The following is a 21,791-nucleotide window of genomic DNA, read 5'->3' as shown; positions in this document are numbered from 1 at the left end:
ATGAATTCCATGAACTGGATTTCACAGGCCACCCGTGGGCGAGAACGCAGGCAGTGGACCCTGGGGGTCAAAGCCCCACTAGCCCGCCCACCTACCGCGATTTCATGAGCGGCAGGGGAGGTGTCAGATTGGCCGCCACCTGTGGCCCAACTGAGGCTGTTGCAGAGATGAGGAGGAATTTTTTCTCTCAGAGGGCTGTGCGACTTTGGAAGCGGGGTCAATGAATATTTTTTAAGGCAGAGGTAGGTAGATTCTTGTTAGGCATGGGAATCAAGGGTTATCAGGGTTAGATGGGAATGTGGAAATTGAAGCACAAGAATATCAGCCATGATCTTATTGAATGGTGGAGCAGGCTTGAGGCCCGAATGGTCTACTTCTGTTCCTATTTCTTATGTTCTTATGTTCTTAAGTGCACAATTAATGCCCACTTAAGGGCCTCATCTCACCGTCACTGAAATTTTAAGGGGGCCGGAGAGGCCTGTGTCCAATGTGCAGCCTGGCAGGTTTGACTCTGTGGGCTGCTGACCAATGAAGTGGGTATACCTCCTTTCCAGATCCCCGGTGTCAATTGGAGGTGCCCTCCACAGTTCTCCATGTTCACGCTTCCCCCTTACCCTTTCTCAGATGACACCCCCAACCCTCTCATCCCTCTCACCAGGTCCTGCCTGAGATCCCTGGAGGTCCAGCTCCATTGCTGGTCACCTCTTCCTTGACCTAATTGCAGTACTAGCACTGGCCACTGTTGCTGGCGGCACTGCTCGTATTGCAGGGCTGCAAGCTTCCAATTGGCCGGCAGCTCCGTGAAGCAGGACTTCCCCTAGAGAGCGGAGGAGGCCTTGACTGATAACAATTATCTGGCTGAAAATTTAAAGTGGTGCGAGCAGGCAAAGTAGGCTTGCCCCTGACATTTAGGTTGGGGTGCAGGGAGCCTGCTCTCAGTGTGTAATCCAGCGCATATTAGGAATCAAAGTAAGACAGCCACCCATAATGTACCAGTAATATTTTGACTTGACTATTATGAGGACAAGAAATAGCAACTTTTTTTTAAAAAGACACTGAGGTTATCTCATACTGTCTAAATGGTGGTACTGGAACTAAATCTGAAATGTTCAAAAATAGATATATTAATACAAATATTGTAATAACACAAAGGATAAAAGCTAATACTAAAAAAAAATCCAAAGCCTGTTCCTTTTTAAGAACATTTTAGCACACGGAGCTTCCCCGGTCCACATCGTCCTGCACAAAATTCAGTCACTACTTCCCAGGGAGTACATATGGGTCTGTAACTTCGGCTGCTAGTTTTTTACCTTGAATCCCAGCTGCTCCGTTCTTGCCTCACCTGCCGACTCAGGCTGAATCAGAATTACGTAATGCCCAAGACCTTGTGTCAAAGACAGGAGAGTAGGGGGTAAGGAAGCCATATCCCCTTTTTTACGGCATTAACTGCCAGAAAACAGGTAAGTTTAAAGGGCCAACCACTTTGAGAAGCCAGTGAGAAGATAAGATTGTAAGGTAAGTGGATAGGATTTTGGGGGGGGGGGGGGGGGGGGGGGTGGGGATCGGTTGGTTGTGGGGCAGGGGGGTGTTGGTTGGCCGGGAGGGATCGAGTGGTCAGTAAGGTAGGAAGGTAGGTGGGCGTTAGATAGTCAGTATTGAGGGCTCAGATTGCAGGGCAATTGCTCAAGGGGAGTTTGAACTTCCTGGGCAATTGCCATGCGATCCTTGCCTGGGTATGGGTGGGGTGGGGTGGGGGAGGGGTCGGGGGTTGGTGGGAAGTTCCCCAGCTCATCGTTGGTTACCCCTCAGTTATGACGCCCTGGAGCTTGGATGTTACGGGCCATGATATCCTAAATTTTCAGTTGTTCTTAGAAATATAATTTTTGTATACCCATATAGCATGTGGGCTAAGGTCCAGTGCAACTGCTTTACCCATTTCCTTTACAGTTCCAGTCTATTTACAAAAATTGCAGGGGCAAGATTAAGGAAAATGGCAAATATGACGAAGGGGTATTAAATTGGGTGTATGTCATTGTCTGTAGTGTAACTTATCAGGTTGCTGAGCTGTTTACACAAGCACATGTGATTATGACGAGGTTGCATTAACTGAGACATGGCTCAAACAAAGCCAGGAATGGGTAGTTAATAATCCTGGTTACCAAGTATTCAGGAATGATAGAAAAAAGAACAGGGGTATGATAGTAATAATTAAGGATGATGTTATAGTTCTAATTAAAAATACACTCGTGATTCTAGGACTGAGTCTATTTGGCTTGATTTGAGGAACAGAAGGGAAGTTGTTACATTGTTGGGAGTTTTAATATAGAATTCCAAACAGCAACACAGCCAATGGTGAATGTTGAGCTGTTCAAATCCCAGAGGAAAACTTGAAACAACTGTCATAACCAATTTTGCAATTTGTATGTTTCGAGATGCAGGCTTTGAATTCAGTAGTACTAAGACTACTGAGTCTCAAGGGGCTTTTATAAAATTAAATTAAAGATTTATTAATACAAGAAAGATTGTAAACACATACATATGTCTACAAAATTGCTACTATAATAACTACAACAATCCCCTAATTAATGTGACTCCTAGTTACACCTCCGTTAAGGCAACAGTAAAACACATAAGAGAGAATTTCCTCCCCGTTAGGTGGGCCAGTTAGGAGCAGGTGCTGGTGGGTGCAGAGCCGATCGCCACCCGTGATTGGCTGTGTGCCGCCATATTACGTGGGCAGGCAAATTAAGGCCCGCCCATCATGATGCACACCTGGTAGCAAGCGTTATCTGTGCGGGTGGGGGGATGAGGGAGAGTCGGGGCCTGCGCTCTTTCTCGCATGCGCATGAAAGAGTGCAGAAATCTCCCTGAGGCAAGGAGCTGCCTCAGGGAGTTTAGGTACAATTTCAAACTTCAAAATAAAAATAATGAAAACTCATTTACACATGTCCCCTCATGTGACAGTGTTACATGAGCTGGGACATGTATATCAAATGTTTAAAAATACTTATTAATTTAATAAACCCTTCATGAAACCTCATCCCGCCTGTGGATGAGGTTTCTTGAAAAAATGCGAAGGCCGCCTGGGCTCTGCGCCTGCCCGACAGCCTTAAGATTGGACGGGCAGTCCTGTTAATTGGTTAATTAGTTCATTAATGGCCTTAACAGGGCTTTGACAGTTCAGTGGGTGCACAGCCGACTTCGATGCGTGCCTGCCAAACTAAAGATCGGAATGACACGCGGTGATGTTGGGATGCACACACCCAACGTCACCGTGTGACATTCTATGTGTCGCGTGTGGGGCGCGCCCCCGCACGCCGAACAGAAAACTCCGCCCATAGATTTAACAGACCCCTGGTAAAGCACACTTTGGACAGTCGCATTCAAAATGAGTTTCTTTCAGCGCTGGGTCCCTGCAGACAGTGGCTTGAGGTTTACCGGCTGGAGGCTTTAGATCTTAGAATCCCTCCCTTTTTTTACCAACAGCCTTCTCGCTCTTTATACATATTTTCCTCTTTGAATGCAAATTTTCATTGTGTCCCTATGTCTTTTGAACTTTACCTCTTCTAATAATAAGACCCTTTCATAATGGGCACGTTACTAGTAATCCTCGGGAAAAATAAACAAACACACCGGGCAGCATTTTCCGGTCAGCGAGCGGGTGCGGGACCCACTATCATTTTCAGGGTATTATATACGTCAGTCTATTATGGAGACAATTTTCAGAGGAAGATTGAGAAAGCAACAGTGATTGGGAATTCTATAGTTTGGGGAGCAGACAGGTATTCCTGCGGCCACAGATGAGGATTATGTATGATGGTTGAGTGTGATTAAGGGCAACTTCAAGGTGCTCCTGACATCTTAAATCTCGACAGAAAATCAGCTAAGAATGATTGTTTCTGCTTCACCACCACTGATTTAGATGAGCTTGCTGAAGCAGACAGCCAGGATTTGGCTGTAAAAATAGTCCTGGTATAACAATTATTTGGTATAGCTTAGTTTGAACATGTATTGGAGACCTCAGATCTTTTGAAAAGTGTCAATGGATGGAATAATACGGGGATGGGTTGGGGGGTTGGTGGTGTGGATGGACGTAAAGCCCCCACCCCTGCTCCTCCCCACCAGAAACCACGTTGGTGTGGAGGCGACATGCTCAACGCCCACCCATCCCAAAGCGCTGCGGGTGGACACACGAAAGCTGAGTGGGACCTCCGCCCCCTGGAGCTACCAGCCAATCAAATTGGCTGGCAGCTCCATCGGTTCTGGCAGTGCCAGGAAGGCATCAGTGGCCGCTGCCGGGACTGCAGAAGGAAAAGAAGACCAAGGCAGGTAAGTCTGGGGTCTTGGGCCGGGAGGGTATGGATAGATTAGGTAGAGGAGCAAGGTGGGGGAAAGGGTGGGTTTAAGGGAAGAAGTGGATAGGAAGTGGGGTGGTCTTGACCTAAGTGGGGGCCGCCCTGCAATCAGCAAAGGGCAGCCCCGAAGTGCGATTTTTTTTCTTCCCCTCCCCCTCCCCCTCCCTATCCTCCTCCCCCCTCACTTCCCCTGCTCTTCCTTCCCGCCCTTTAAGCATTTAAGTTTAAAAATTAGGCTTCCTGCTCCCACCCTGCTGTGGCGTGGGCAGTGTATTATCGGGGTTAATTGGCTTGAAAACAAGCCTAATTGACCCTTAATCATTCATCTAATATTGGGGGGGTGAGCTCGGGGGGTGGGCAGGAAGGTGGTGGAATGGACATCCACCCCATTTTATGAGCTCCCACCATGAGAAACATGCCCACAAGGGGAATGTAAAATTAAGCCCAATGTTTTTATGTTTGCAAATTTAATCACAGTTGTGTTAAGCTTCAGTGATTGTGCTCAAGAATAATAACTATTTGGCAGTTTTACTGTTTGTTGTCTAATAAAGCCCTGATTTCCCAATTTTGAAAATATAATGCTTCAGTACTTGTTTTTAAGGTAGTAGCCAAGGGCATTCCCATGAATGGCAGGATGATCCACTCCCTTTCAGGCAGGAAGTCCTCTATTTCTTATGGAACAAACAGCCAGGTAATTTCTTTGTGTATAAAAAGGCACCACAACGTTATAGCACAGCAAGTGTTGCAAGCAATATTTTGTATGTTTTTTATCTTCTTTGCACTGGCGCAAGTCATAAGCAGCAAGATGAACTGGCTAAGGGCGCTCACACAATACAGCATCATTTACTTGTTCCACAGTGAACATTAACTCAAGAATCATTCCTGGGGGGAAGTGTTTAGACTTAGAACAGGAAATACGAGGTGGAATATACAGCATGGATGAGGAGCGAGTGATCGAATGAGACAGTGGGAGGGACAAACTCCAGACTACCCTCAGATGCTGAGTTCCAAGATTGGCACCATTCAGAATCTGCCTACAAAGGGAACGCTGCTTTCTGAGCACCATCAAATCATAGAGTCCTTTCAATTGTTTGCAAACAACTCTGCACACTATGATGCCTAGCATCTGTGAGGTGATTAATGACTGCATCTTGAATGAAGATCTTGCTAAATAGATTGTGCTTTGGCAGGATATATTGAGAGTGGCAAGCAGCAGGGGCATGGTAGAAGAATGTATGTATGAGAGAATTGTATCTCAAAATGGACTCAGCGTCTCTGGTGGTTTAGTCAAATAACCTATATCCAAATAATGGCTTAAAAATGAGTAAAGTCTGCAGAAGGAGCTAATGAATCACACCTATTCAGGAAGCCCTTGAGGACAACCAGCAGCCATCTACCTAACTCCCTCCCTTTTAAGGGCGGAATTTGGAAGAACAACTCAAAATGAATAATAAACTCTGATCATACATTTCACAAAAGGGAAGCAGAAGGAGTAAAAAGCAATTAGACAAACTTTGGTCATTTACATTTAAACCTTTAATTGGGAGTTCATTTGTTAAGTAACACTTTGGACTGCTTTAGGCTATAACTTGATGTGCCTGGATAGTTGGTCATGTAAAGGTACAGATTGTGGTGTTGCATGGGGTTAATACAATAATTCATTGGGAGCAGGATAGAGGAATGCTTGTAATAGATGCAAAATCAAGTGAACTGCTTAATGGGCATGCCGTCCTTCCCACCTAATTATCCTCTGTGCATTCTGTCAGACAATGTTTTATGTCTAAGTGCTAAAGCAGAAAATTTGCCAATGTTATTTTCCTAAAATGTACATTACAGTATTAGGCAAGCCTTCCCAATACTAAACTGGCCAAAAACAATAATTACATTTGTCAAGGCAAGTGACTGATAATATTAACCATTTGCTCATCTTTCTATTGTCACTGCATGTGGGAATGGTATTTAATTGTTTTTCATTGTCTTTCAGTATATCTTGTCAGTAGATCGAACAAACTTAAACCGAACACTATTATTTGGTGAGTAAGTGTGGACATCTTATTCGAAAAATCCTTTGTCCCATTTCTCATCTGTTACTGAAGTTTGCATAACCTGTTTGCATTTGCAGCGGCTAACCAATACCCAAATGTCAAGTTAAATTTTGAAGAGAAGTTGCAACACTACAGTGCTGATAGTGGGGTGCTGACATTTATCAGGTAATCTTTCTAAAGTCTGTTACCATTGTGTAAAGGTCATATTTGAATTCTATTTACTCCAACTTTGGAGTTGCCATCATAGTGAAGGCAACAATACAGATTGTAGTGCCATGGAGAAGCAACACTGACGAAGGTCTGGGAAACAAGGTGTTAAAAAGACACGTATTAACGTTATGAGGAAGTCCAACTTTTGAACTTCAGTTTGGCTTAATCTGAGCAGCTGCTCTTTGGCCACATAGGAGTTTCAACAAAACAACTGCTCCTGTGTCTCTGTGTGCATGGGCATGAGTGTGTACATGTTCAAGGACCCTGAAAATGCCAGACTGTTTCTGGCAGGTCTGCATCGTTAGATAAGCATTTTTCTATGGCCAATAAATTGGTTCTGAAGCTATTTCTTCCAGTTTCCCACTGCAATATCATTTCTTTTGGCTCCTCTCTGTTTTTCCTAGATCAATTCCCTATGTGCCTCTTTCCATGCTCAGTTTCTACCCAATTACAGTATCATAATGATGGCAGGTGGCGCTGCTGCCATGAATTGCAATGCACGAGGGATAAGTTAGAATGATAAATATTAAACACAGCTGTCATCAGAATCAGTACAGTCTGGCAAAGTGAGGCTTTTATGGAGCTTGAAGATTGTTGACAGTTAATGAAGATTGATTGCAGTTAGGAATGACTTTTTGGATCACTTTTTTTAGAAAACTCTGAACAATAGAAGTGTAAGATCACTGGGAGGTTTTTTGACCTCAAAGCCCACCTGTGTTGAACATTTCTCAGGAGCAGATATGCCATTCCTGTTAATTTAGTAACATTTATTTTCTGCTGTGCCCTGACTTTGCTTTTTCCTGCTTTTAAGATAAGATGCATGTTTGTGTTTTGAGTTTAATGTTTTCATATAACAGGTTGATTTTTAATTTTTATTGCCAAGCGAAAAATGGGTAGATAGCAAATCAACCGCCTGTTTTTAAACATTTTCCAGTTTTCCTTCTTCATTAAAGTCAGTGTTTTTTTTGTATTCTTTCATGCAATGTGGGCATCACTTGGCTAAGTCAGCATTTGTTGCCCAGTTGTCCTTAAGACGGTGGTGAGCAGCCTCCTTGAACCATGGAAGTCCATGTGGTATAGGTAAAGTATACTACAATGCTGTTAGGAAGAGTGTTCCAAGATTTTGATGTAGTGACAGTGAAGGAACAGTGATATAATTCCGAGTCAGTATGGTGTGTGACTTGGAGGAATATTTGCAGGTGGTGGTGCTCCTTTGGGCCTACCACCCTGGTCCTTCTAGGCAGTAGAGGTTGTCGGTTTAGAAGGGATTGTCGAAGGAACCTTGGTGAGTTGCCTGGGTTCATCTTATATTTGGTACACAATGCTGCCACTGTGTGTCAGTGGTGGAGAGAGTGAATTTTGAAGGAGGTGGATGGCATGCCAATCATGTGGGCTCTTTGTCCTGGATGGTGAAGCTTCTTGAGCATTGTTGGAGGTGCACTCACCCAGGCAAGTGGAGAATATTCCTTCACACTCCTGACTTATGTCTTGTAGATGGTTCACAGGCTTTGGGGAGTCAGGAGGTGAGCTACTCTCTCCAGAATTACAGCCTCTGACCTGCCCTTGTAGCCATGTAATGGCTGGTCCAGTTCAATTTCTGATCAATGGTAGCCTCTTATATGTTGATGGTGAGGGATTCAGCAATGTTAATACCATTGAATGTCAAGGCGAGATGATTAGATTCTCCTTTGTTGGAGATGGCCAATGTCAAGATATGAAACAAGTTGCTGATTCACTATTACCCATTTTTCACCTGGTGATAAAAGTTAAAATTATTGCCATACATTGTAGTAATAATGTATCTATTCAGGTTAAGTATACCTGTAATTTCTTTTGATTGTAATCAGTGGCAGCCTCTATAAATGGTAGCATCTGTACATGGTAGGTAAGCTTTAATCATACTAACTGCTATTTCTCATCAGATATTATTATGTACTATTGTAACTGAAACTCTTGTAATGATACTCTGTGGTTCATTTTTTAGGCATTAGTGGCATGGCTGATTTCTACTGCTAGACTGCACTTTGAAGTGCTCCTCACAGTGTTTACCATGAACACTGCTATATTTCACATCTTGCCCCCCCCGCCCTTTCTCTCTCTCTCTCTTTCTCCTCCTCTCGTAGAAGTTGCAGTGCACTTTTAAACCTGTTAAGTAGTTGTCTAACTAGTTCGGAAGTATATTCTCATATGTTTTCCAATTGACCGTTCAGTTGTTTTCAGTACCTTCAGTGGGTACGCAGAACAAAGTTGGATGTTTCAGACGGTGTGTTTTTTTTAAATAAAAAGGCAACATTTTAAATTCCTTCAACATGCTTACTGTGAACCAAGAGTAATTTTAACCCCTTACTGAGTATATATTAGATACCTCTCAACCTCTGATCTGCTATAATCAAGTGATTTGATCATAGTTTGGAATTATTAGTCGATACTTAAGAAGAGTGTAGAACAAACTGGCAAGAGAGCTCCAGGAGAGGAGAGACCATTTTGGCATCAACCACTCCTCTCTATAGTGTGTTGCTTCTAGCTTCTTGCTGTCTTTTAAATTTTCTTTAGAAAACATTTTGTAGCTGGCAATGTTGAGCACTTTACTCATTGATTGATTCTAAATGTTTCATTCTTGACTTCTGACATTGCCATACTTGTTGTAAGCTATAGAGTAAAATATTTGGTTTTGTATTCATATCAGGCCTGATGGTTCGACTTATGAGGTTTCACATGACCTTGTTGTTGGTTGCGATGGAGCTTTTTCAACTACGAGGAAACAGTTCATGAGACAAGCCAGGTTTAATTACAGCCATATCTACATTCCTCATGGTTACATGGAGCTTACAATACCTCCTAAAAATGGTGATGTAAGGATTGGTATAAATACAAGTATTTTTTTTAAAAGTTCCTCCCCACTTGCCTTTCATATTGAATGTTGTACATAGGAATAAACATCAGAATTTTTTCTTTCAGTTTGCAATGAAGCCTAATTTTCTTCACATATGGCCTAGAAACACCTTCATGATGATTGCTTTGCCTAACTTGGTAAGTATTGTTAACCACTTTATCAAACCCAGTGTCTGAGTCAGTCATTTCTTATACTTCTATTGAATTGTATCCTTAAATTGTGGCTATGTTTGGCTTTTGAAGAGTTTGAAGCTACATGGGAGCCTGATCTTTGGGACACTAAAATTCTGCTTGTTTTCTCACAGTCTCCCGCTGTTACTTGGATGGGTGACTGGCAGAGCATCCTAATAAACGGCACAAAGAGGCATTTGTGTTCTTTCTCTTTGGGCCAGGGAAGGTGTGCTCCCAAGTTGTCACAACTTTTGTGGCCTGGGTTTATTTCAGCTATTTGGAAATCCAACATTTTTAAAAGCTGAGTCACATCTTACCATCTTATTATTGCAGCTATAAAGTATTTTAATGGTGTGGTAATGGAGAACAACATGATTTCCTGGGGCCCTTTGAGACAATGAACTTTGTCTTAGACAACACACATGCTGCTCACCTGTCAGGCAAATAATGTTTTACACAGTATCTAAAACTCTTAAATCAATGTGAATGTATTTCATTGTGGTTTCTATAAAAGTTAGACATCCAGTTTTATGTGAAGTGCAGTGTCGGCATATCCTTTCGTTTTAAAAAATGTAAGATTCCCTGAAATCATAGAATGAGTGAGGACCACCATTCAGTCCATCTAAGTTCACTCATCAAGTTCCTTACCTCGTAGTATCTAGATTTCTCTTAAAAGATTCCAGTGTTTTCACTTCCATAAGTTAATAATTTTTTGTACATGAAGAAGAATTTCCTGCTGTCAGTCCAAAATTTACTTTTTATTAGTTTGAACCTTTGACCTTGAAATCCTGTGAGGATTCCCTTGATCCACTAAATAGCTTGGACAAGATGCTAACAGAACTCCCAGAGAAATAAGGGATGAAAATATTTATTTATGCCATATTCCTAAGGATTCTAATATTTGATCTAATTTCATCTTGAATATTGCTGATAAGAGAGACATGTTGCCGATATTTTTCATCTTCCACTCAATAGGACAAACCCAAGAATGGCAAATTTCAAATGATCACAATAGTTTATTGTACAGGAGAAAAGGGTGCTGATTGGTTTGCAAGTGAAGTCTGATTGGCCAAGATGTTCCCATGGAGGTAGCAACCGGGAACTATAGCTCTCCAAGCTCCTGGGTAATTCAAAAATGGTGCAAAGCATGAACATATTCCTTGTGTTTGCTGAGACCAAGTCCCTGCATATGAATTTATGTTGCTTTCAGCAAGGATAGATAAGCCACATTATGAAAGCAATTGATTACCTTAAAGTGGTCGGTCTACTGCAAACCTAATCCTTCACCTGTTAATAAACACTTTGGGATTCGTATAGCTGGACATGTTATAAAATTTGCCTTATCAGCAATCTTGTAAATAGAGTGCTAGCCCTTTACTCACCTTGCAAGCTTGATGAAGAAATAGAGAGCATCAAAGCTACCCTATGGGACAATGGCTATCCTGATCAGATCATAGTTTGCTGTGTATCACACAAACTCACAAATGGGCCAAAGGTCGCCACTTTTGGACCTGATAAATATCTAGCCTGCCTGAAATTACCCTGGAAAAGCAAAATATCACAAAAATTTGAACAGCAATGCAGAAAAGATTCACAAGGATGGTTCCAGGGTTGAGGAAGTTTAGTTACGTAGATAGATTGGAGAAATTGGGACTGTTTCCCTCGGAGAAGAGAAGGTAGAGGGGAGATTTGATAGAGGTGTTCAAAATCATGAGGCGTCTGGACAGAGTTGATGGGAAGAACTTTTCCCACAGGTGGAAGGATTGAAAATGAGAGGGCACAAATTTAAGGTAAATGGCAAAAGAAGCAATGGAGACATGAGGTGAAACTTCTTCAAGCAGCATGTGGTCAGGATCTGGATTGCCCTGCCTGAGAATGTGGTGGAGGTAGGTTCAATCAAAGTGTTCAAGCAGGAATTGAATTATTATCTAAAAAGGAAAAATGTTTGGAGTTAGGTGAGAGAATGGCACTCGGTGCATTACTCATTTGAATAGCCAGCACAGTAATAACAGGCTGAATGACCTCCTGTACTGTAACAATTATGTGGTTCTGTGAACAGGTTAAGCAAGCCATTTGATGCAGTTATTATACTGTAGCTAAACAAATGGTATTTTCCACTAACAGGATGCTGCTATCAGTCTAAAAAGATATTCTCTTAACCACACAATTGAGCAACATCATGTTTGAATTTCAGTGCCAGTGCGATGCTATATAGGCCGTATTCCCAGCAATTAGCTGATTGAATAACGTTCCTTTAGTTGTTCGTAATAGGCAGAGTATAGACCAAACACAACCAGCCCGCACTTGCAAAATCCAAAACAAAATGTCTACTGCTGGATGTGATTCCGTGATTGGACAGCACTCACTGAACAATCCTGGGTGCACTAATAGTTACGTGAATAACAATTTAAGATAATCGGTTGAGCTCTAACATGGTTCATTTACACTTGCTAGAAACGACATGCCTTCACATGCCTTCATTCTCTGCAAACACAATGAATATGTTTAAGCCTTTCATCTTTTTTGAATTACCCAGGAGCTTGGGGAGCTTATAGTTCCATGTTGTTTTCACAATGACAACGCCTCAGCCAAACAGAGTCAACTTGCCAACCAGCCAGCACCCTTTTCTCCTATAGTATAAATTATTGCATTTGTCTGAAATATGGCATTCTTGCATTTGTTCTGATGAGTGAAAGTTGTAAAGCTTCAGCAACATGGCCAGAATCTTCCAGCCTCCCCCTGTGGCAGGTACCCCGCGGCGGGGCCAGTGAGCCATTAAAATCTCCGTTAATATTGGCAGGACCGGAAGATCCCGCTGGTGTGAGGGACTGGAAAATTCCGGCCCAAGTCTCTCTTATTAGCAATAATTTCATCTTATGTGGTGTGGTGTCACATTTTGTTTTATAATGTTCCTGTGGGAGTGCCCTGGGACATTTTATTATTTTAAAGGCACTTTTTAAGTATAAGTTGCTGCTATTTTGCTGTTACACCACTAAGTTTACATCAGGAGATCAAAAGAACCCTCATAAGAGACTTGTGTCTCCTTACTCTGCTCTCGAAGTTTAACTGAAGTAATATGCTGGATGTATCTTTTCCAATTTCCTAATAATCTTGCCTACCTCTGTTAGAGCACACTCTCAGATGTCTCATTTCTAGGCAGAAAAACCCAAGTTTCTTCAGGCTTTGCATATATCTCAGATCCCTAATAATAAAAACAAACTTCAAGTCCCTTCTCGGCACTTTAATGTGAACCTTGTGTCTCAGCAACAGTAACAGTGTTCAATGTATTGTCTGACCAGAGTATAATGCAACTGGAACATAACTTCCTCTGGCTCGCTTTATATTGTTTTGGCCACATATTTCAACATTCTATTGGTGTTCTTGATCTCTGTCCTGTATTGTTTGGACAACTCTGAAATTTTGCAAGATTCTGTCTTTCACCCACTGTAACTATGGGATGGAAAGGCCGGTGTATTCCCCACAGAAATGGCTAAAGTATCTATTATCCACAATATCTCTGGTGTAGGGTGCCAAAGTGCTGAATGTTTTGGGCAACATGTGTATGCATTCTGCACCAGAAATCCATGTTGGTAAAGTCTTGAGGAAGAAGTGTCTAGGACTTGTGCCTGAAATAGGCATTAGGGATTTTGCATATGAAACTAAGGGGCCTAATGACTATTTTGAACCTCCTTTGCAAAATTGGTGTCCTGAATCATGTATTGGTTTGGAGTTAGTGTAAGGACCAACTTCTGTGCCCAGTTTTCTCTGTTTACATCTTTAATTGCTGGTACCTGTTCAAATGCCTTGGTTAAAATGGTGCTCTGTTGTAATGAGGTTAATTATATTGAGGTGGAGGCCATAGGGTTTAAACTTCTGCTGTCATTTAAAAATTTGTTGGTTGATTCTAGTATTGGTATGAAGATACAAAAGCATTAGCCTAATATATTATTATTTATTTGTTCTTGGGATGTGAGCATTGCTGGCTAGACCAGCATTTATTGCCCATCCCTCATTGCCCGGGTTCAGAGGGCATTTAAGAGTCAACCACATTGCTGTTGGTCTGGAGTCATATGTAGGCCAGGCCACGTAAGGATGGCAGGTTTCCTTCCCTAAAGGGCATTAGTTGAATCAGCTGGGTTGTTACAACAATCAACAATGGCTTCGTGGTCATCATCAGACTTTTAATTCCAGATTTTTATTGAATTCAAATTCCACCATCTGCTGAGGCAGGATTCAAACCTGTGTCCCTGGAATATTAGACCAGCGACATTACCACTATGCCACCGCCTCCACTGACTGTACATAAATTGGACGTAGAAATTATTGGAGTGAGGGAAGTGCTGAAATTCTTGCTGGAGACTAAGGAAGTTATAATTTCATAATGCAATATCATAATATGATTATAAACCAGCAAAAGCATGTACGTAAATTGTTTGTAAGTATTAGAAGCGGTGACTATAGACACCTCATGTTATGGAATTGTTACAATTGATTATTAAGTGCCTTGTTCCAATAGCATTATTTCTCCTCTGCAATTTGGGATCCACGTTTCCATTTCCATTGTGAGATTTTGATCTTAGGATGCCTTGGGCAGAGGTCAAGCACTTCACCAGACAAAGAGAAGGAAATTGGATAGGAAATCAACTTGCCCTACTTGCACACTTCCTAACAACTTGCGCAAGTGTAGCTTTGGCAAACGCCTGGAAGCACTCATGCTTTCATTTTGGAGGTGATATTAAACCTGAAGTTGGGGCGATTTTAAAATAAAAACATTTTAAAAGGGAACACAGTTTTAGACTAATCTTTTTTCATGTTGTTTGCTGCCTGGTCAGGACAAGTCGTTCACCTGTACTCTCTTCATGCCTTTTGAAGAATTTGAGAAGCTTACCACTGGAGATGAAGTGCTTCAGTTTTTCAAGAAATACTTTCCAGATTCCATACCGCTAATAGGAAGGTAAGGATCTTATTTTACTCAAGATAGTTGTTCTTCAGCTCGTCTACTTACCCTAATTTTACAATATAAATTTATGATTGATATAATTATTAATTATATAATTTATGTAATTATATTATATTTGTTGTACATATAATATATATAAATAATATATAATTATATATTATTAATAATATATAATTATAAATGTAACTTTAAGTAATTATAAATAAATTATGATTGAAAATACAATGTGAAATAATATGGTTCCTGGTAGTCAGTTCCAAATATCATGGAGTAAACCTAGGAGCAAGCCCTCTTGCCACACATGCTGTATAATTTGGGGATAAATGGAAGCTTAATCTGACCTGACTCTCCCACTCCATGGGGCAGAATTTTATGCTGGCTGGGCGGGCACGCGCCTGACCCATTCGGACATGAAATCGCACGAGATGATGTCAGGCGAGTGTCCCAATGTCATCCCGCGTTTGCATGATATTTTGGTCGGCGGGCACGGGCAAAAGTCAGAAGCATGCCCGCCGACCATTAAGAGGGCAATTAAGCCCATTAACGGTGCAATTGTCTGTCATTTTACGTAGCCCGTCCAACCTTACAGTTGGTGGATGGGCGAATCAGCCAGGCGGCCTTTACATTTTTCAGCAAACCTCATCCAAGGGTGGGATGATGTTTCTGTTATTAAATAAAATAAAAATAGAAATTGTGGACACCATTTTTATAATCTATACATTCAGGTGCCTGATCGTATGCTTGGACATTTCTTTCCTGATTTTAAAATCTTTATTTCCTGGGATTCAGGGCTTCAGTTCCCTGCCTTCAGGGAGCTTTCTGTCAGCGCTTACCTGCACCCGCGTCAACGTCATCACCCATTCTCCTCCCGCCCCCACCCTGGCAGCGCTGAGCTTTTCGGCGCACGTTTCACGCTTCAGTGTGAAATTGCAGATGGCGGCCGATCGCAGTCGGTGGTCCGTTTCCTGACTGCTCCTGGGCCAGCTGATCACGCCCACTTGTTGAGCTGAAAATTCAGGCCCGTGTATATCCTGGGGGTCTGATTCTTCTGCTTCATGCTAAAATTCTCCTAGTTCATGTTTTTCCTGCTGTATTCTTCCTGCACTGTGCTTTTGTCCTGATTTTTTTTGGTCTGTGCATCTCTTGGTGCAAGTTTTTCTGCTCTGTGTTTATCTCTTTCACCACCACAACACAATCAGCAGATTGTGATTCGTTTTGCTGAGAAAAGAGACATGCTGTCAAAGCTTTTTGTCTTGCACTCATCACGATGGATGTAAGAATTCCAACTTTCAAGGGGACCTACAATTTATATGCATGAGAAAAGGGTGCTGTTTGGTTGGTGAGTCAACACTGATTGGTCAAGGTATTGTCATAGAGAATGCACCAGGAAACTATTGTCCCTCCCATGCTTTTGTTTAATTCAGAAAAGGCATAATGCCTGGACATGTTCCTTTTACCTGCAAAGCACAGGTCCCTACATGTGAATATATGTCGCTACTAGCAAGCGTAAAACTCAAAATTCAGCATTGTTGCATGTGTCCTGATAAGTGCAAGACAAAAAGCTTTGACAGCATGTTTCAATAGTCAAGTTTTGTACTACCAAGCAACAGTTTGTCAGAAGTTTAGTAAAAAGCCACATTTTAGATCACTTGGTCATTGTGATAGAGGGTATTCAATATAGGCTGAATTGTGGATAGAACATTGGTTAATTCAGGTTGACTTTCACACAGGTGACTATGTTTTGAGATTTTAAATATATAATTTTAGTATTGCAATTACTCTAAATCCATCTCGTACACATGTCATGACTCTCTTTCTTAATGTTACAAGTGACCATGCCATCGGCATGCCTTACTTCAGAATCATCTGTGCTATTGCTTTTGGGTTATGGGAACATATTTAATTGCGAAAGCTCAAACCAAATTAAAATCTTTCCTATACTTGAAACCCTTACAGTAACTAAAGCAACTGTAAGATCTCCAAGCAAAGCTTTTCAATCATTCAATAAAAGGCATATAAAAACACCCTGGGGTGATTCCAGAGGATGGCTTATCCGACCCATATATTGGGCAATTTGCCAATGTTTAAATCTGTTTCAGGATTTTGATGACTCTGAAACTAATCAACCCATTGACAGATATTTTGATGAAGACACATGCATGTATTTTCTTAATGCTTTCGTGCTTCAGCTAGATCTATCCAACAAAGAAGTTGACTTCATATAACTAAAATCTCATTGCTGCCACTGTTCTATAAAAACTAATGAAATCATGGGCAGAATATTGCACTTGTTGGGTGGGTGCGCACCCAATCCAAACGAACATGAAATGATGTGCAATGAAGTCAGGCGAGCGTCCTGATGTCATCGTGCACTCGTGCGATATTTCGGTCGGTGGGTGCGCATGAGAGTCAGCAGCATGCCCGCTGACAATTAAGCGGCCTATTAAGGCCCTTAACGAAGTAATTGGTTCAAACTTTTTGTTGCCCGTCCAACCGTTCGGCTGGTGGGCAGGTGAAAAGACTAAGCGGCCTTTGCATTTTTGTCGAAGCCTCATCCACAGGTTGGGATGAGGTTTCGACCAGTGCTTAAAGAAAAATAAAACCTATTTGCACTCATCTCTAACATGTCCCTGCTCATGTCACATGAGAGGACATGTTTTTTTAACATTTTTAATATGTTTTTTTTTAATTGGAATATTTTCAGTTCCCTGAAGCAGCTCTGCGCCTTCAGGGAGCTTTTACTGCACGCACCTTTGCACATGTGCACACTTCTGCACTCACGCTCCTCCCGCCTCCACCCCAGCAGTGCTGAGAGCATGTTTCATGCTGGCTGGCCAGCCCGTGTGAAATCCATGTCACGGTCCGATTGCGGGCGACAGTCAATTTCGCAACTGCTCCTGTGCACGCCCAACGAGGGCAAAATTCTTCCCCATGAGAACTCGGCTGGAATTTTTTTCACCCAATAATTAATAAGAGTATGTACTAAATACCAGTACAAAACATTGAAGCTGATAGAACAAATGAACTCATTAAACAATTTGGTGCATTTCTGGAGAAGGATGAGGTTGACATACATAAAGAGAAGATGGGTGGGTAGGTTTGAAGAATTGAAAGCAGATCAACTTCAATGAACTTTATATAGCCTATTCCTGTTCCTAAAGACTCTTGTGTTCACTTTTTTAAAGCATTGTGTCTGACTGAATATGATTTTGTTTTTCTAGAGAGGCATTGAAGCAGGATTATTTCAATTTGCCAGCCCAGGCTATGATCTCAGTCAAGTGTTCGTCCTACCACATTGGTTTCAAGTGCATGTTAATGGGAGATGCAGCTCATGCAGTTGTTCCTTTTTATGGTCAAGGCATGAATGCAGTAAGTGTTGAATATTCATACAGGGTTTTACTGCATTAGAATTTTCAGCTATACCCATTGTTGAATTATTCATTAATTACAAAATTAAATTGAACATGAGTCTTAGACACCAGAGCTTACTTTTACTAAAGTCGGTGTGAAGAAATGTTACACAAGCAGAAAATAACCATTAATAGTCATTCTTCAGATTCTGATACTCCTCCGGTGTAGCAGCAGGCACTTCTTCAGTTGCTGAGCAACTAAAAGCTAAACACTGCAGCCCATTTACACAAGGAGTCCCACCCACTCCCCTTGTTATTCCTGTTCTTAGCTGTGGCTCAGTGATAGCACTTTCACTTCTGAGTCAGAAGGTTATGAATTCAAATCCCGTTCCAGGATTTAAGCACACAAATCAAGGTAGGTGCTGCACTGTTGCAGGTGCCATCTTTTGGATGAGATGTTCATCCAAAATTTCATCTGCCCTCTTAAGGTGGACGTAAAAGATCCCATAGCGCTATTCTGAAAAAGAGAAGTGTTCTGGCCAATACTTATCCCTCAATCAACGTCCAATAAAGGTCCAATAAGTTTGTCAAACATGATTTCTTCTTTGTAAAATCATATTGACTTTTCCTAATCATATTACGCTTTTCTAAGTGCATTGTTAACGTTTCCATAATAATAGCACCAATGAATGGTGTTTGGCTAACTGGTTTCTAGTTCTCCATTTTCTGTCCCTCTCCTTTCTTATGTAGTGGTGTTAAATTTTCTAACTTCCAATCTGTTAGGATCATTTCAGAATCTAGGAAATTTTGGAAAATCATAGCCAGCGGATCCAATGTCTCTGCAGCTATCTCTTTAAGAACCCTAGAGTGTAGACCATCAGGTCCTGTTCTTTGTCAGATTTTAGTCCTTTGAGTTTCTCCAGTACTTGTTCTCTTATGATAGAAATTACCTTCATCTCCTTGCTCTTATTAGCCCTTAGCTTATCCTCTATTTCTGGTATGTAACTTGTGTCTTCTTCTGCAACACGAACTACTTGTTCGACATCTCTGCCACTCCCTCATTCCCCGGGATAATTTCTCCTGCCTCTACTTCTAAGAGACCAATGGTTATTTTAGTTACTCTCTTCCTTTTTATATACTTGTTAAAGCTCTTATAATCTGTGTTTATATTCCTTGTCACAACTCACTGGAGATAGCGTGCTGTAATATCAAACCCCACTATTCCCCGAGCCGCGACAAATGTGGAAAGTTTGACCAAACCACCAGATTGCCCCAATTCTGCCTAACTGTTTAATTTAGGTTAACAGAATACGATCAGGTTTGTAAACTTAATAAGCAAATAACAGTTTATTGAACAAACTGTCATTAAGCAGTGGCAAAAGAAAGAAATATGAACTCCTGATTTCCAACTCTATAACCTAAACTCTACTCCTTCTTAAATCCCTGTGCACTCACATACAAGACACAAAAGACACACAAAAACATGGATTTTAAGGGTGGGATAAAACAGTTTAATAGCACCAATTCTGGAGTACAGGATTCGATGGGTTGATTTTGATCGATGTCTTCCAAATTCCTTTCAGTTCTTGCTGATGACAGGAGGTGGTCTTCCAGCACTTTCAATTTTTAGTTTACTGTTTGAGCACTTGCCTTTCAATGTCTCTAACAGTGATTTCCCCTTCTGCCTCTTGATAGGGGTTTTCAGGGAGAGAACAAGTTATAGAGATATGAGGAGAAAAAGCCAGCTAGCTATTATTATAGAATTACTGGAATCTTACACACACAGGAGAGAGAGGTTTTATGTCTTTTTTCTTTCAGGCTAGGAGCTATTCTGCTGCACTGCTCTCACACAAACCCTGGTCACCTGGCCAGGAGCCAATTAAAACGTTGTTGCCTGATGGTTCCCCATTAGACAGGACTCTTCCTCAGCACCATCCTGTCTTCAACGCACACTCTGTTCCAGGACAGCAACGTTGTATATATCTCTCACACTGTTCCAGTGAACATGTCATTCAAACTGCAGCCATTGTAGTTCTAATCCACAGTCCAACAGAATTTTTTTTAAAAAGTTCATAATAACAGTCCAACAGAAATAAAAAGATATGTTCTTTACATCCTGGCTAATTTACTCTCATGTCCTTTATTTCCTTTTTTATCAACATTTTGGTGGCCTTTTGCTGGTTTCTAAAGCATTCAATTTTTCAGACTTACTACTATATTACATTATAAGTCACTTCTTTTAATATTAACCTCCTTAGTAAACCATGGATGGATCTTTTTCACTAAGTTCTTGTTTTTCAATGGAATATATTGGTTGAACGTGTTGAATTGTTTCTTCAAATGTTTTCATTTAAATATTTAACACCAAACCTTTTTGTCCATTTACCCAATCAGCCACCTCTCCCCGCCCCCCCATACCTATGTAATTTGCTTTGTTTAAGTTAATATTCTTGTTTGTGTTTGCAATATGTCATTTTCAAATTTGCTGCAGAATTCAATTGTGTCATGATCACTTTTTCCTAGTGGATCTCTTATTATGACATTATTAATTAACCCTGCCTCATTGGACAATACTAGATCGCAAATAGCTTTATCCCTGGTTGCTTCGACAACATATTGTTCCAGGAAAGTGTCATAAAAATGTCCTACAAACTCATCTTCCAGCCCATCTTTGCCAATTTGACCGTCCAGTCTATATGAAGATTAAAGCTCCCACAACTATTACATTGCCTTTCTTATAAGCTCCAATAGTTTCTTGTTTAATGCTCTGTCGAACAATATAAGTACAATTACGGGGCCTTTAAACTACCCCCACCAATGTTCTCTGACCCTTGTTATTCCTAATCTTCACTGATTCTACTTCCTAATTTTCTGAGCCAAGATCCTTCCTCACTAATGTCTTTATGTTGTCTTTTATTATCTTACTTTTCCATACTGCCTTGGCTGTTTGAAATATTGTGTATCCTAGAATTTTTATTTCCCAAGCTCAGTCATCATGTAACATTGTCTCTGCATTAGCAATTAGATTTAAACCATTTATCCCTATTTGTGCCACTAATTAATTTATCTTATTATGGATGCTCTGCGCATTCAGATAAAGTGACTTCAATTTTATTTTTTTTACTACAATTCACTGCATTGACCTTACTCTAATGGACTATTACCATTAAACTCTCTGTCCCTTGCTGTCCCACTCAACTTGCCTTTACCCACATCAATATATGTTTTTATTGCCTCAACTTTTATCATTGGATTTCTAAATCTCCCTTCACCGCAATGGGCAGATGGGTCGGACACATTTGTATAAACCTCATCCACGGGCGGAATGAGAGGGCTCGGTGGGGTCTCGAGCGTGCTCTGTCAAAAATTGATTTTTCAAAGTTACTGATACTTGCCTGTGTGATCTGCAATCACACATAACAGCTGCTGGGTCTGGACTGACAACCTGCAGGTCAGCACTCTGCAATGGGGAATCTTTTTTCGGTCTGCAGGTTTCAGGAAGCCTTCCCTTAGCCTGGGAATGGAGCTGAAATCTCCACTGGAGGCACCTCCTCTGAGGAGAAAAGAAGGGTTAGAAGGGGGAGGAGGCCAGGAGTGCACATTCAGCCTCCAGGGGAGCCACCTTTAGGAGGACAGGCACAGGCACAAGGGGTGCAGGGCCAAGAGGTAGTCCAAGGCACAGAAGATGCCACTATCCTGCTGCCAGGGTATACAGGTGGTGAAGCAGTTACCTTAATATGTCTAAGGTGCAATGCCGAAGAAGGCTCCATCTCTCAAGGGAGACAGTCAACTATATCTGTCAGCTGAT

General features: G+C 41.4%; 1 protein-coding gene across 1 annotated transcript in view; it reads left to right on the top strand.

Annotated features, from left to right (window-relative positions):
* LOC121288725 (kynurenine 3-monooxygenase-like) overlaps positions 1–21,791 on the top strand; it is an 86,629-nt gene that overhangs the window by 15,978 nt on the left and 48,860 nt on the right. The window contains exons 4-10 of the mRNA XM_041207503.1: positions 4,957–5,046; positions 6,340–6,388; positions 6,478–6,565; positions 9,297–9,462; positions 9,569–9,640; positions 14,506–14,627; positions 17,855–18,002. Coding sequence (XP_041063437.1) covers positions 4,957–5,046; positions 6,340–6,388; positions 6,478–6,565; positions 9,297–9,462; positions 9,569–9,640; positions 14,506–14,627; positions 17,855–18,002 — 735 coding nt within the window. The remainder of the gene's footprint in view (positions 1–4,956; positions 5,047–6,339; positions 6,389–6,477; positions 6,566–9,296; positions 9,463–9,568; positions 9,641–14,505; positions 14,628–17,854; positions 18,003–21,791) is intronic.

The sequence above is a fragment of the Carcharodon carcharias genome, chromosome 2 (genome assembly GCF_017639515.1).
Source record: "Carcharodon carcharias isolate sCarCar2 chromosome 2, sCarCar2.pri, whole genome shotgun sequence".
Classification (NCBI taxonomy): domain Eukaryota; kingdom Metazoa; phylum Chordata; class Chondrichthyes; order Lamniformes; family Lamnidae; genus Carcharodon; species Carcharodon carcharias.
Note: the sequence above shows the minus strand (reverse complement) of the source record. Positions and strands in the feature narration are given on the sequence as shown.